The sequence below is a fragment of the Sprattus sprattus genome, assembly GCF_963457725.1.
Source record: "Sprattus sprattus genome assembly, chromosome: 18".
In the NCBI taxonomy this organism is placed as follows: Eukaryota; Metazoa; Chordata; class Actinopteri; order Clupeiformes; family Clupeidae; genus Sprattus; species Sprattus sprattus.
The window spans coordinates 10,216,034-10,228,786 of record NC_137916.1 but is presented as its reverse complement, the minus strand read 5'-3'; the positions used below and the strand labels follow the sequence as shown (position 1 = coordinate 10,228,786).

General features: G+C 42.2%; 1 protein-coding gene across 2 annotated transcripts; it reads left to right on the top strand.

Annotated features, from left to right (window-relative positions):
• Positions 1 to 774: 774 nt before the first annotated feature.
• LOC308378898 (ral guanine nucleotide dissociation stimulator-like 1) lies at positions 775 to 12,457 on the top strand. 2 transcript variants are annotated; one of them, XM_080855915.1, is made up of 17 exons: positions 775 to 1,175; positions 3,520 to 3,809; positions 4,209 to 4,253; positions 4,384 to 4,553; positions 4,749 to 4,894; positions 5,037 to 5,282; positions 5,415 to 5,518; positions 5,793 to 5,877; positions 7,047 to 7,118; positions 7,526 to 7,612; positions 7,956 to 7,988; positions 8,173 to 8,294; positions 8,486 to 8,581; positions 8,751 to 8,868; positions 10,733 to 11,026; positions 11,534 to 11,648; positions 11,857 to 12,457. In XM_080855915.1, the coding sequence occupies exons 1-17, from the start codon at positions 1,152 to 1,154 to the stop codon at positions 12,003 to 12,005; spliced, it is 2,196 nt and encodes a 731-aa protein (XP_080712041.1). In that variant the 5' UTR covers positions 775 to 1,151; the 3' UTR covers positions 12,006 to 12,457. The 2 variants fall into 2 exon arrangements, with proteins under 2 accessions (XP_080712041.1, XP_080712040.1); XM_080855914.1 differs by having other exon boundaries at positions 4,381 to 4,553.
• The last annotated feature ends 296 nt before the right edge of the window (positions 12,458 to 12,753 follow it).

Here is a 12,753-nt window from a genome sequence, read left to right as displayed (position 1 = left end):
ATGTGACTTCAGTGCATTTAAACTCCAATAGTTAAATACACAACAATTTCACACACACAATTATTTCAAAGCTTTCAAATTAATTGTTTTGCCTTTAGCCAAGAAACACACAGCTATATGAGCATCACTTTTGCTTAACATACACTTGTAAAACCTGCAACTACCCACATGTGTTTTGTGGTAAATCAAATTAATACATCTCTGTGGCCATGGAAATTGGTTTTATTCTCCAATAAGAAGAATGGTTGCGCACACTAAAGATGGGTTGGTTATAAATAACGTTTACCTTGGACTTGGGATGCTCAGTTTGTGCCACTTTCTCTGTGACCAGTCCTTACTCAGCTTACAAAATAGTGTAAGAATGCTAAGCTATATTCAGATGATCTGCCAAATATAAGCAGACAAAACTGCTCAGGGCTCAGACAACAAAATCTTGTTTGACCTAGTTTATTTGTTTTCCCGGTTGCATATCCTGCACTAAGAGTTTGGAAATTAAGTGCGGATGTGTGGCTATTCCCAGAAGGAAGACTTCTGATTCCATTTCATCTTGAGCAAAAAATCAAGGACAACTTCGTGACGTTATGTGACCAGGTATTGATACGCATACAAACTGAGCTGACTAGCACCCAGAGAGCGGGCTTTGCACAGGCCTAAGCCAGTAGTGAGCCCGTATGGTGTCCCTGCGGGTTTGACAGCAGTCCACACGCCCTCATGTGAGCTCTCAAATAGGGACTTCTCTTCCCCTGTAGACACCACCCACCTGACAGACAGCGTGCATTCACAGGTGAAGTTGCTCAGTGAAGGAGGATCTGCTCTGCCCTGGGTAAAGGAACAGCTCTGACTCGGATCGCGTTCAACATTATCCTGTAATAACTTGTGAAGAAACGCGTTTTAAAGCGTAAAATCGGTATCGGCGATATATGCTTAAAAGATGTGACCAATTTTGTACGATTTTTTTTATTTTATAATGAAGTGTTATTTTAAATAGATGCAATTTTATATCAAGTGACTAACAAGTTGATGAGATATAAACATGCAGCCTTAAAGCGTTGGCGTTACTCTCTGAAGCGGGTTAGCCTACTTATATTTTTAATACTACGCTGAAATGGACGAGATTACTCCTTGAAAGATCCATCGAAGAGCAGCGGAAGATGGGAAAATGGCAACTGACTATGGTAATTTGACATATTATAGCATATCATGTTCTCGATGATTTCCATAGTCGCATGTCTAGCCTGGAAAAGGCGATTTTCATTAAATGTATGCTGTCAACGAGTAAGTAAAACTGTCGTTAAGTTTGTGCATGTTTTTTTTCTGCATTTCGTTGACAAACCAGCTCTGTGCACTTCATGCTCTTGAAAAAGTGGCGTGTATCAAGTTCAGACACAGTTAGAAGGGAGACCATCGTTCCACTTAAACACCTGTTAGTCATAAGTCAGTAATGTGAGTCGAGTTGGAGGGAAGGGTGTCTATGAAGGTCTACAGCCCTCAGTCTGTTTGACAGCGTGTGGTGTGAGATTTTTGGACAGCACTGTCTTTGCTAAGTTGGGAATTTTGTAAAAACACTTGACTTGACTTGACAGTTTTTTAGGGTTAACTTGTTGTAGGAATGATGCTTATGTCTATCACCTGTAATCTTTTAGGTGTTTAGATGGGTGTCCTTTGAATGTCCATTGCTCACTCTGTATAGATGCAAATTATACAATTACAATCATTTTTGCACGCCAAACTTTTTCAGTGACCGCATGTAGAGGTAGGGCCTACACCACAGGATTGTTATGGAGTGGAGAGAATAGCTTTTGGTATCAGGGACAGCCATGGTGCCATCAAATGTGACATAATAGCGTAATGACGCACCAGAAAACAGGGGTCAGTTCAGACCTAACTTTAATAGCTTCATTATGGTCATGTGCCTTCTTCTGCCTCTGAGAGGAAAGAGGGCAATCGACCAGTCTGTTCTTGTAGAAAGTTGTATCAGAGAGTTCCAGCGAGACATTTTAGCACAGCTTCTGCTCTGGGCTCTTATAAACTCACTTTTTTCAATTATTAACTTGACTCTTTAATTTCATCCCGAACCAATGACATGTGTTTTGCTGCTGGTGTCTTAATCATTAGATCAGTGTCTCTCTATTGTGCATCGAGGACATGATGTACAGTCTCCTACCTTGGTTGGCACTCTTGTCATGTGAAATCGCAGTGATATGAAAACTGATAGGAGCCTTTGTCTGCTGCTTGTAACTCAGGGCCAGGATTTGCTTAACAGAAACTAGAAGCTTGTGACGTGATCTGGTCTTCCAATGCTTGTATCAATTCATCTGTTAGAAACCTGACAGTTCAGTTTTTAAAGAGAGCTGGAAGGAAGTCAAGGACCGCAAACAGAAGGAGTAAAGAGAAACTTGGCTCTGCCGTTTAGAGAAGGAAAAGAAGGACGATAGTAAGATGACATGAGAGACAATGTGAAACTGTATTTTAATAGGGTGAATAGAGAATGAAGGGATGGTAGATGAAGAGGGCCCTAGTATTGAAGTGCAGATTTATGCTGATGCTAGGAATTGGGTTACGTCATAGCACCCACTCACAGGCTTTGTTAAAGGTTGATTAGTCCCAATTTCCCAAGCAGCTGTTCTTCATTATGCTTTTCTTTTTATAAGTAGGATCATCTGTCCTTTTGTGTCGGTGCGCCGCACGTGTGCCCGAGGAGCATCATCAAGTGTCTCTCTTCTTTAATAAGGCTTCATTTTCCTTACAAGGTCGAGTAGTTGGAATGAGCCTGTTAGCAATAGCAGTACATATAAAATGAGGGGGAAGAAGCAGCAGTGAAAGCAGTAATAAGAAAAATCCAACAAATGACAGACTGTCTGACAATATAGAGGATGTTAGTGCAAGCCTGCACAATCCATGTATTTCACATCTTAATTTTACACACACACTGAACCTTTCTGTTTTTTTATTTCGTTATTTCTAGATGACCAACCATACTCTTTTGCTAGCCCATCATCTCATGAGCGTGTCCAAGCTTTATGACGGATAAACACTGGGCATGTCCACTCAATGGGGTGCTTTAAATGGCTGTCTGAGTTATATCACCTCATGAATGATAATGACAGGTTTGCACCAACTAGACAGTGGTTTTGCTGATGCTTGAAAGCTTCTGCTTACCATGCATGCTACATTGAACAGCCAGCCTCCAGGGCCTGTATTGCCTTGTCATGTCTGCCTGGGATGAGGTCGAGACACCTTACACCCTTGGGTGTAGAAGATAAACCTTCCAGCATATTTGTTGTGAGCCAACTCAGTGCTACTTTTAACCCCTCCTCAGTCTCAGTGTTATTTCAAAAACATCAGGGAGTGATGGTAGCAAGGTCAAAGATCTGAAAAGATCTAAATAATCTGGTGTTACCCTCGTGTTGAACTTCATCAGACCCTTTTCCCCCCGTTAGCTCTTTAGTATGGCTTCTCTGCAGCCTGCATTAACAGTGACATTGTGTTTGTTCTCCCCTCTTTGGGCCTCTTCTGCAGGACCCTGTTCAGGAGTGGGGTGAGGAGTTTGAGGATGGTGCTATCTATGGGATCACCCTGCGCAGGGAGCCGGTTCAGCCTGCAGCAGACACCAGCACGGCAGTGTCCTCCAATAGCTTTGTCCAGTACCGGACGTGTAAGGTGCGCAGGCTGAAGGCGGCCACTTTGGACCGGCTGGTGTCCCAGCTTCTAGACCCGTGCTCACAGGAGCAGGACTACAGCCGTATCTTTCTGTCCACCTACCGTACCTTCACCAGCACCAGCACACTCGTTGAGCTGCTCATCAGTAGGTAAGCTGGCTAAAGAATAGGTCAGCTTCTGACCATGTTTGATGCTCGCTAGTCTAGCACAAAAGTCTAGCACCCTAAATCTGTGTCAACAGTCTGTGATCTCACCTATCTGTAGTGGCAGAGATGAAAGCATTTTGCCTTCAAAGCGTTTAGTCATTACTTCTTTAAAATCTGCACTTTTTAGACTAGCTGGTGTTCTGACACATAGGATCTACCTGTTTATGTCCTAACTTACAAGGCACAAGATCAGCATCCTTGCTGTGAGAGATAATAAGCATTCTACTAGGGCAGCTATTACAGGTTGTGCAAAGTCTTGCACAACACAGGAGAATCCACCCACAACAATGGTGTTTTGGTCTCTACCCTCACATTATAGACTATTTTTGCTCTGCCCAACAGAGACAGCCTCAGCTCCGAAGCTGACCTCATGCGGTGTCAGAAGAGGTAAGACCCACTCAGTCAATCCTCTAATTTGTGACCTGCTGACTCTAGAGCACAATGTATTTGGAAGACATTCCTTTATGCAATAGTGGTGGCTACTAGTTGTCTACATGCTGAATATATTTACCAGCAGTCCTCTGGAGGCCTTAGTGCAGACATGGTTGGAAGAGTACAGTGATGACCTTTGGGACCCTCCCCAGCACCCGTCTCTCCGCTTCCTCTCTCTGCACCTGAGGCAGCACGCCTCCCTGTGCTCTTTAGCTCAGCGTTCTGAAGCGCTGCTTAAGAGTTTCCAGAGTCGAGGTACTGTGAAACTCGCCTTTTACATTTCATTCTACCAGAAAAAAACTCTTATATGGTTCAAGCAGTTCTACAGTCAAGATTCAATAACTTGATCACAAATCTGCTTGAAAAGTATATATTTGAAATGTGCCTTCATCGTTTTTGACAAATGACAGTTGTATTAGTCCTTCTTGTGTTTATTTGTTTTGCCCACAGTAAACCTAAACAATGGGCAAGCTGGTCTAGTTGAGGAGCCAGATGTGGATGAAGATGAACTAGAACCAGACAGACCATTGGCTCATCAAAACTTTATGGAGTTCTCTGTGTTGGGCATCGCTGAGCAACTGGCCAGGCTAGACTCTGTGAGTGTTTAATACCATGTCACCACAGAGACTGTTTTATTTTTTTCTCCTTTGACCCACAGTGAGGACTCTAGGAGCTATGGCTCTGGGTGGGGCAGTTTCCAAAGCAGCATCCCTCTAATCTGCCTCATTTGCCTGTTAGGAGCTGTTTGTTAAGGTGCATCCATTCCAGTGTTTGGGCTGTGTCTGGTCTCAGCGTGACAAAGAGAACCTCTCACCCACCATCCGTGCCACCATTGCTCAGTTCAATGCCGTCACCAACCAGGTCATCTCCTCCATCCTCTGCCAAGCAGCCAGCTCCAGCCCGAGCCCGGCCTCCACAAGATGCCCCAGTCAACCCCATGTCCAGAGGGCAAAGGTTATAGAGAAATGGATGAAGGTGGCACAGGTGAGGTCACTCGCACCCCAGCATATCTCATTTCTGGATGGCAGTTTCTGTCTACATTCAATGTCGAGCTTTTTCGTGTCATGACTGTAAATGTGATAGAAGTTCATCTGGGGTCTGCTTGTCTTGTTACAGGAGTGTAAGCAGCTGAAGAATTTCTCCTCTTTAAAAGCAATTCTGTCAGCCCTACAGTCAAATCCCATCTACAGACTAAGAAAGACCTGGTCTGCTGTTAGCAGGTGAGCGTGGCATTAATGTTTAGGGAAACTTAATCGTCCTTCAATTATTCCATATCTTGTGCCACTGTACACTGTCAAGTATCCATGTAAAGTCCGACATGAGAAATGCACTCCTCCCTCCTCCCTTGTGTATGTCTGTATATATTTACAATCCCACTTTCGTGCTTTCGTATTTCCATAAGGCCATGTGGCCATACCTGTGTGAGATAATGAGCCTATGACTCATTGTCCCTTCATGTTGACAGCAATGTTTTTCTCTCCTCTGTCACTACAGGGAGAACGTGGCCATGTTTGAGAGCCTGTGTGAGACGCTACCAGATGAGAACTGTGTGTTGACCAGCAGGGAGATCTTCACAGAGGTGAGGGAAAGGCCCACTGGACATGCAGACAGACAGACAGACAGACAGACAGACAGACAGACAGACAGACAGACAGACAGACAGACAGACAGACAGACAGACAGACAGACAGACAGACAGACAGACAGACAGACAGACAGACAGACAGACAGACAGACAGACAGACAGACAGACAGACAGACAGACAGACAGACAGACAGACAGACAGACAGACAGACAGACAGACAGACAGACAGACAGACAGACAGACAGACAGACAGACAGACAGAGAGCCAAAGGCAGAAAAAGCTGAATTAGAATGAGCAAGAGTCTTGTCCACAAAAAAAGTCTCTTAAAGTCCTGTTAACATGACACCTAGTATAGCATATTGCCGTTACATAATGCATGTAGCTTATAGGGTGTGTTTACCTCATGTCTCCATTCTTCTCATGTTAATGTTTTGTGAAATGCTTCACAGTTGTGTGTTCATTAACCTGGGCTTTGGCCTTGTCTTTGCCTGAGTCTTAAGCACACAACTTAAACTGATCAGAAAAGTTGGTTACTGCATTGCAAAGTAGCATTTCTGTTATTCTAACTTGGCACCACGGAGTCTAATTCAGTCCTTCTGGAATATCTGAAATATACATAAATAAATAGGCAGGTGTGTTTTAAGGTTTGTAGTTGAATTCTGGGGGCTTGGTGGTGGGGGTTGAGTAGGTTAAAATGGATATCTGTTTTTGTCCCACATGGAGGCGTTTCTGTTAACCAGGATACACAGCAACTATAACCCACATGATGAGAGAATGAGTTTCAGGTGCTCCTTGTCCCAAGGACTTATTTTGTCTGTGTAAACAGTACTTTGAATACGAGCGCTAATTTAGCTCAAAACTTTAGCCCTGTTCCCTTAGATGAAAGTACCATTGTTCTCACTGCTTTTAAAATATCAAGAGGAGAGGATCCCTGAATGCATTTTTGTTACTAAGGACATCTTCATGTGAGACTGAAGATCAGACTACTTTTTTGAAAAAGTATTTAACAACAGAAAACCTAAAGTCCGATAGGAAAGCCTCAGAAAACATCCCACACGTGAATCACATAATATCCCACTGCAGAGCAGCTACATAACAGGAGAGAGAATACAACCTTTGTATGTAAGTGTTATATGATCTGTCGTGCTTGTTTTGGATTAGGATGGAAGTCAACAAGCTATGGAGAACATTTCTCCCAAGATGTTGAAAAGATGCACCATCTCAAGACAAATGGTAAGAAATTCCTTGTTTAATAGTGTTTATCACATGCTCAACTTTTGGTATTACTTCCTGTTTCTTTAGAAAGTACTTTAAATAGAGGAAAAAGGAAACCTAAACTGGCATTGAAAATGCTGACTTGGGGAGTACGGAAAGGGAACATGAGGGCTGTAGTTTGTTCATTCTGTAGATGTTAGTTTAGATCGTTTTATCTTCTGGAAAATCACATGTAGAATCTTCCATCTCAGCTGAGAAAAGGCAGATTTCTGTTTTGATTGTTACCTGAGGAGACATGACTGTGTCCAATATCTCCCTATACATTATCTTTAGTCTATAAATGTCAATGCAACGTCTTGTTGAAATCTTGTTGATTACAAGCTTTTGCCTTGAAATTGACACAGTTATTCCTTGTCTTTTTATAGAGTGTCACTAATGGAGTTGTTCCATACCTTGGCACGTATCTAACTGTTCTCACGATGCTAGACACTGCCTTGACAGACACTTTGGAGGTGAGGCCCCTGTGTTATAGCTGACAAGAATGGCATCATAGTGTATAGTGCTCAAACTGTACAGTCTGGGTTAATCTACAAGTATCACATTTTTTTAAATGCAAGAAGCAGCAAATTATATGAATGTAATTTGAGTGTGAAGAAGGCTGTTTAAATTGGCAGTTATTCAAATGTATAATCTTACAGCACTAATATTATATAGACTTCCTTTGTACTTCATTATTAAATTGTGATGAACACACATGAAAACATTAAAGGCATTTATAAAACATGGTCCATAGCTACCTCAAGGAGGTTTCATCTTCTGACTTGTATTGTCTTTCTCTATTTTGTCTGTCATCAGGGCGGCCTTATAAACTTTGAGAAGAGGAGACGGGTGAGCTCCTGCTTTCTTTCCACCAGTGCATGAGTTTACTCCATTTAGATCATGACATTTAAGAATGAAACAAATAAATACCAATAAATAAATATTTGTTAACATATATTTTGTATATCTCATGTAACTGATATAGGTAGCTGTCCATATCACTCACTGTGCTTGTCACACTCCATCTCTACAGGAATACGAGATTCTCTCTCAGATCCGCCAAATGCAGGCTTCCTGCTCTCGATACAGTTTGCCTCATCACCCCCAAATTGCTGCCTGGCTCCAGGACCAGAGGCTACTCGCAGACCAGGAAAGGTGGGTGTCCGTCAAAGAAACAGTTAGGTCAATTATCAGTTGTCATCACTTAGGTAACTATGATTACAAGCTGCAGTCAAGTGAAAAAGTTAATGTGAACGCATTGTATACATAAAAAAAGACGATCCCTTGCTGATTTGTATCAACCCTTATATTATTAGTAATTTACATGTATGTTTCTGTCTGATCAGCTATGAGCTTTCCCGTCAGTTGGAGCCTCCTGTGGATACTTGTACCCCAACCTCCAGTTCCTGGAGTCACCGGACCCTCACCAAGAAACTGTCTTCGTAAGTGTTTGGGCCTTTTTCCTCAAAATAACTAGAAATTGCTGTGCTTCACCGCTGGAAAAGTTCAATTAAGGGCAGCTGTAAGCCTCTCACATTGAAGTTCTGAGCAAAGAAGCATTTATTTAAGGGTTCACTAAAATATTTTTTTCTGGGGCGGGGTTTTTTTCAGCCTTCTGATGAGTGATGGATCCAAAAAGATGTACGCAGACCAGATCAGTGTCTCCTCCTCTGGTTCCAGTGGCTCCGAAATGGAAGACCTCTCAAACTCCTCTCCACTTCAACTAGAGGTACAGCTGATTTACCGTATACTCGTCGCACCCCCCACCCTGGCGTATGTTTCAAACTAGTGAACCAGCATCATTTCCTCAATTGGTATTCATTGCAAGGCAAACATCCAGGTCATTCCCAGACTTTCATCCCCACAGGGCAATACACACAGCCAAGAGACGTGTTGGGTCACTTATATTTACTTCTCATAGTGCTCTGCCCAAGCCTCAACTAGTTTACCAATCTGTTGGAACCTCTGTCCTTGCTGTGCTGCACCAGTAGATCAGTAGTGTGGGGCCTGTGGGGTATAAAATTGGTAAGAAAAGAAGCAAAAAGTGATCACTAGATCCACCATAACAGTTTTTGACACTCATTTTAAGATCTAATTTAAACATTATTTCTTCATTTAATGCTCCAGTGATTTGCTCGATAACATTATAGCACAACTGTTGCATAATATCAGTATCAAACCTGGAGTTGTGGCGACTGCATTGGTCTACTTACTGAACATCTGCAGCACTGAACATGAAACTACATCACGTTAGATTGTCTAATTAGCAAGGGTAACCATACAACCATAAGAAGGCAACCATTATACAAGGCCACAAACCTAGACGGTTCTTTTCTGACAGCTGTTGTCGTTTCTTCGATGCATGGACTCTGAAAAAACTGTCCTGTCACGGCATGAAGCACTTATACAAAGGCAACATGCTTTAACTAGGAATCGAACCCAGGTCTATTGCCCAAGGAAGCCAGGCACCACTGCTAACCACTGCACCACAACACAACAGATTCTCACTAACCACTGTTTTGTTTTTCTTCATCCAATCCAAGTGCCTGTGCTTTCATTTTGAATAATATGACAGGTTGTTTCGTTTCCCTCTTTAGCAGTGCTGTAGCCTAATAACAAAGCTTCGGCAGGCTAATGCCTTCAGGGGTTTCTGGACACTTCTGGACGGGGGTTTCTGTCATTGCAGTCACCTACACAAAATAGATTTAAAGGGGGTTCTCACATAATTGTCACTGCTGTGGACTAACATAATCAGCTTTCCTCGGGGGCCCTCTTTGAGCTTTGGCCTCAGGCCTGTCACGATGCCCCTGGCCGGGTGTGCCAGCTTTAGACTTAGATGGCACAGTCACATCCTGGCACATCCACTCATGGCTACATTAGTGCCGTCAGGGTCGACCCTAGCACATTTGGCGCCCTAGGCAAGCTTCACTCCTGGCTCCTTGCCTCTTCATAGTTTCTTTTGTTGACGTTGCTTGGACACACACACCCAAACCATACCCCTCAATGTGATAGCATATTCTGACAACACCAATGAGGTACGTACCCCTTCCTCTTCCGATTTTTGGCTCATTTTTCCCTTATGTTAGATTTTTTTTTTAATGTAAAAAAAATTGGTTGGAGATAAAGAAGGGGTCGCGAAAAACTCTGCCCAGCAAAAAAGCAGAATTACAAAACATTTTTATTTTGTGTCATTATTTTAAAACTGCTGGGCGACATTTTTGGCGCCCCCCTGAGGGGTGCCCGAGGCAACCGCCTATGTTGCCTGTAGGAAAGACTGGCCCTAAGTGCAGTAGGTAAACTGAGTTTTCAACATCAACATGACTGAAATTCTTCTCTGAGTGCAATACATCCAGTGTTTACTGAAGTGCTGTGCAGTCTGAAAATGACTTATGCAAGTACTCTATGAGAGACATTATTATCACATCAGATATTGCTGATATTTAGTAGTATACTCCCTCCACTTCTCTATTAAAATTCCACATTCAAATAGCTAGAACCAGAATGATCCCCAATGATTCTTATCAAAGGCTATCACTTGATTTCCACAAAATACACTCTTAACAAACTACTCTTTCCCTCTTTACCTCCTGTAGTCACTCTCCAGGTCCTGCCAAAACATGTCTGACTCCTTCCCATCCACTGCATCCTTGGACACTAGCAGTGCCTCTGGTTCCTCTACCTCCAGCTCGCAGCCAGACCTCTCCGGTCTCCCTCCCATCCCATTCTCTCCAGCTCCACCCAAAAGTGCTTTATCCTCCACACACAAACGATCTGTGTCTATGACATCGCTGCCCGTGTACAACCGGCAGGTGGCCGACTCCTGCATAATCCGCGTCAGCATTGCAGGCGGCGAGAGCAGCAATGGCAACATGTACAAAAGTATTATGGTAAGACTTTCTATGCCATAAAAAATGTGCCATATGCTTAGTCTATTATGAGTCTGATCAAAACATTTATAATATGATTTCTCATCTTGTACTGCCATTGATTTGGATGTGGCCTGTTACTTACTTTAGTAAAATAGGGTAACATTAGAAGTTATGTAAAGGGCTACTTTGAAACGACCTAGCTAGCAACAGCAATGTTATTTAAACCATGTGTATCCTTGATCCTTTTTGTCTCAAAATGCTTGAAAAATGGGTGTTTAAATGTTGGGCTATAACTTAAAAAAAAAAATCCTCAGGGGTCATACACCCCTGATTTGATTTTTACTACCACAAAACATGCCTAACCATAAAACCCATGGTCCACCACTGGTAATCATTTATCTTGGTAAATATACAATTAAGGATGAAAAGTCTCATAGCTGTTTAGAATTTGAGGTAGTAAGTGCTCCCTTATTCACTTACATTGTTATGATGCTCTAAATGAAGAGTTCAATGATTTATTCCCAGCTCACCAGTCAGGACAAGACAAGGCAGGTGATTCAAAGAGCCTTAGAAAAACACAACCTTGAGACCATGAGGAGCCACGATTTCACCCTGTGTCAGGTTCTTTCAGAAGGCAGAGGTAAACTTTCCATTGACTAGGCTATTTTTAAATAAAATTCACTTTTGTTGACTGGACCAGTACAGTACTTTTCTGTGTAGCTCTAAAAGAGTGCATATTCAAACACATTGTAGGACTTGGCCTGCATTATATTACAATTCAAACTGAAAGTTTGTCAAAGAACAACAGTGTCCATCTAATTTCTCAATAATCTTTTCACTGTTCACAGAGCTTCTCATCCCAGACAAAGCCAATGTCTTCTATGCCATGTGCACATCTGCAAACTATGACTTTGTTCTACACCACTGCCCAAAAGGATACCACAGGCCCCCACTCAGTGCATCTGGTCTTGGTTCACTAACTAGAGGACACAAGTAACAGCGCCATCCTGAGGCTGGATTTCATGCCATTTCATGCTTTTTCATTGTTTGGCAAACTGTTAGCTATATTTTTTTATATTGTACATTTTATGAAGAAAAAAAAATGTAAATGGACTTTATAATGAGTAAGTTACTTGATCTTTTTGTAAAATCTTTACTTCAAAAGCACTTTGAGATGGATCATTGCATCAACACTGTGATTGAACACATGTCAAGTAGAGGCCAAAGAGTTTTTTGTTGTTGTTGTCTTTTACTGGCAGCATGAGTATCACATGTTACTGTAAAGACCGGTCAGCCACTTTAAAGAAGCAAATTATCCTTTATGAACTGTACTAGCCTGTGCACACCCTCCTACCCCCAACACACACACACACACACACACACACAGTTTAGTGCAATGCGGCTGTTTCAAGTCCTAATAAAAGTGGTGTAATTTGATATTATAATACAGTCAGTCTATGTATGGTGACCTTTTTTGTCAACAGAAACTACTGAAATTGTTTCAAACAATGAGTTTAAGTTCATGGACTAATGAATTTGGCAAGTCATCTTGGCCTGGGTCAGATAAGCACATAGTTGGGTAATTAATTTGTCTTCATCTGAAACACATATCTTATTTAAATGGATGGATCCCTGTGGACACGTTGGGATATTGGATGAGCCCCGTTACCCCCAGCCTGAAATATATATTTTGTTTACCATAGTAAGTTACCATACTACAGCTAAGAAGGCACAGTTTCCTGGAA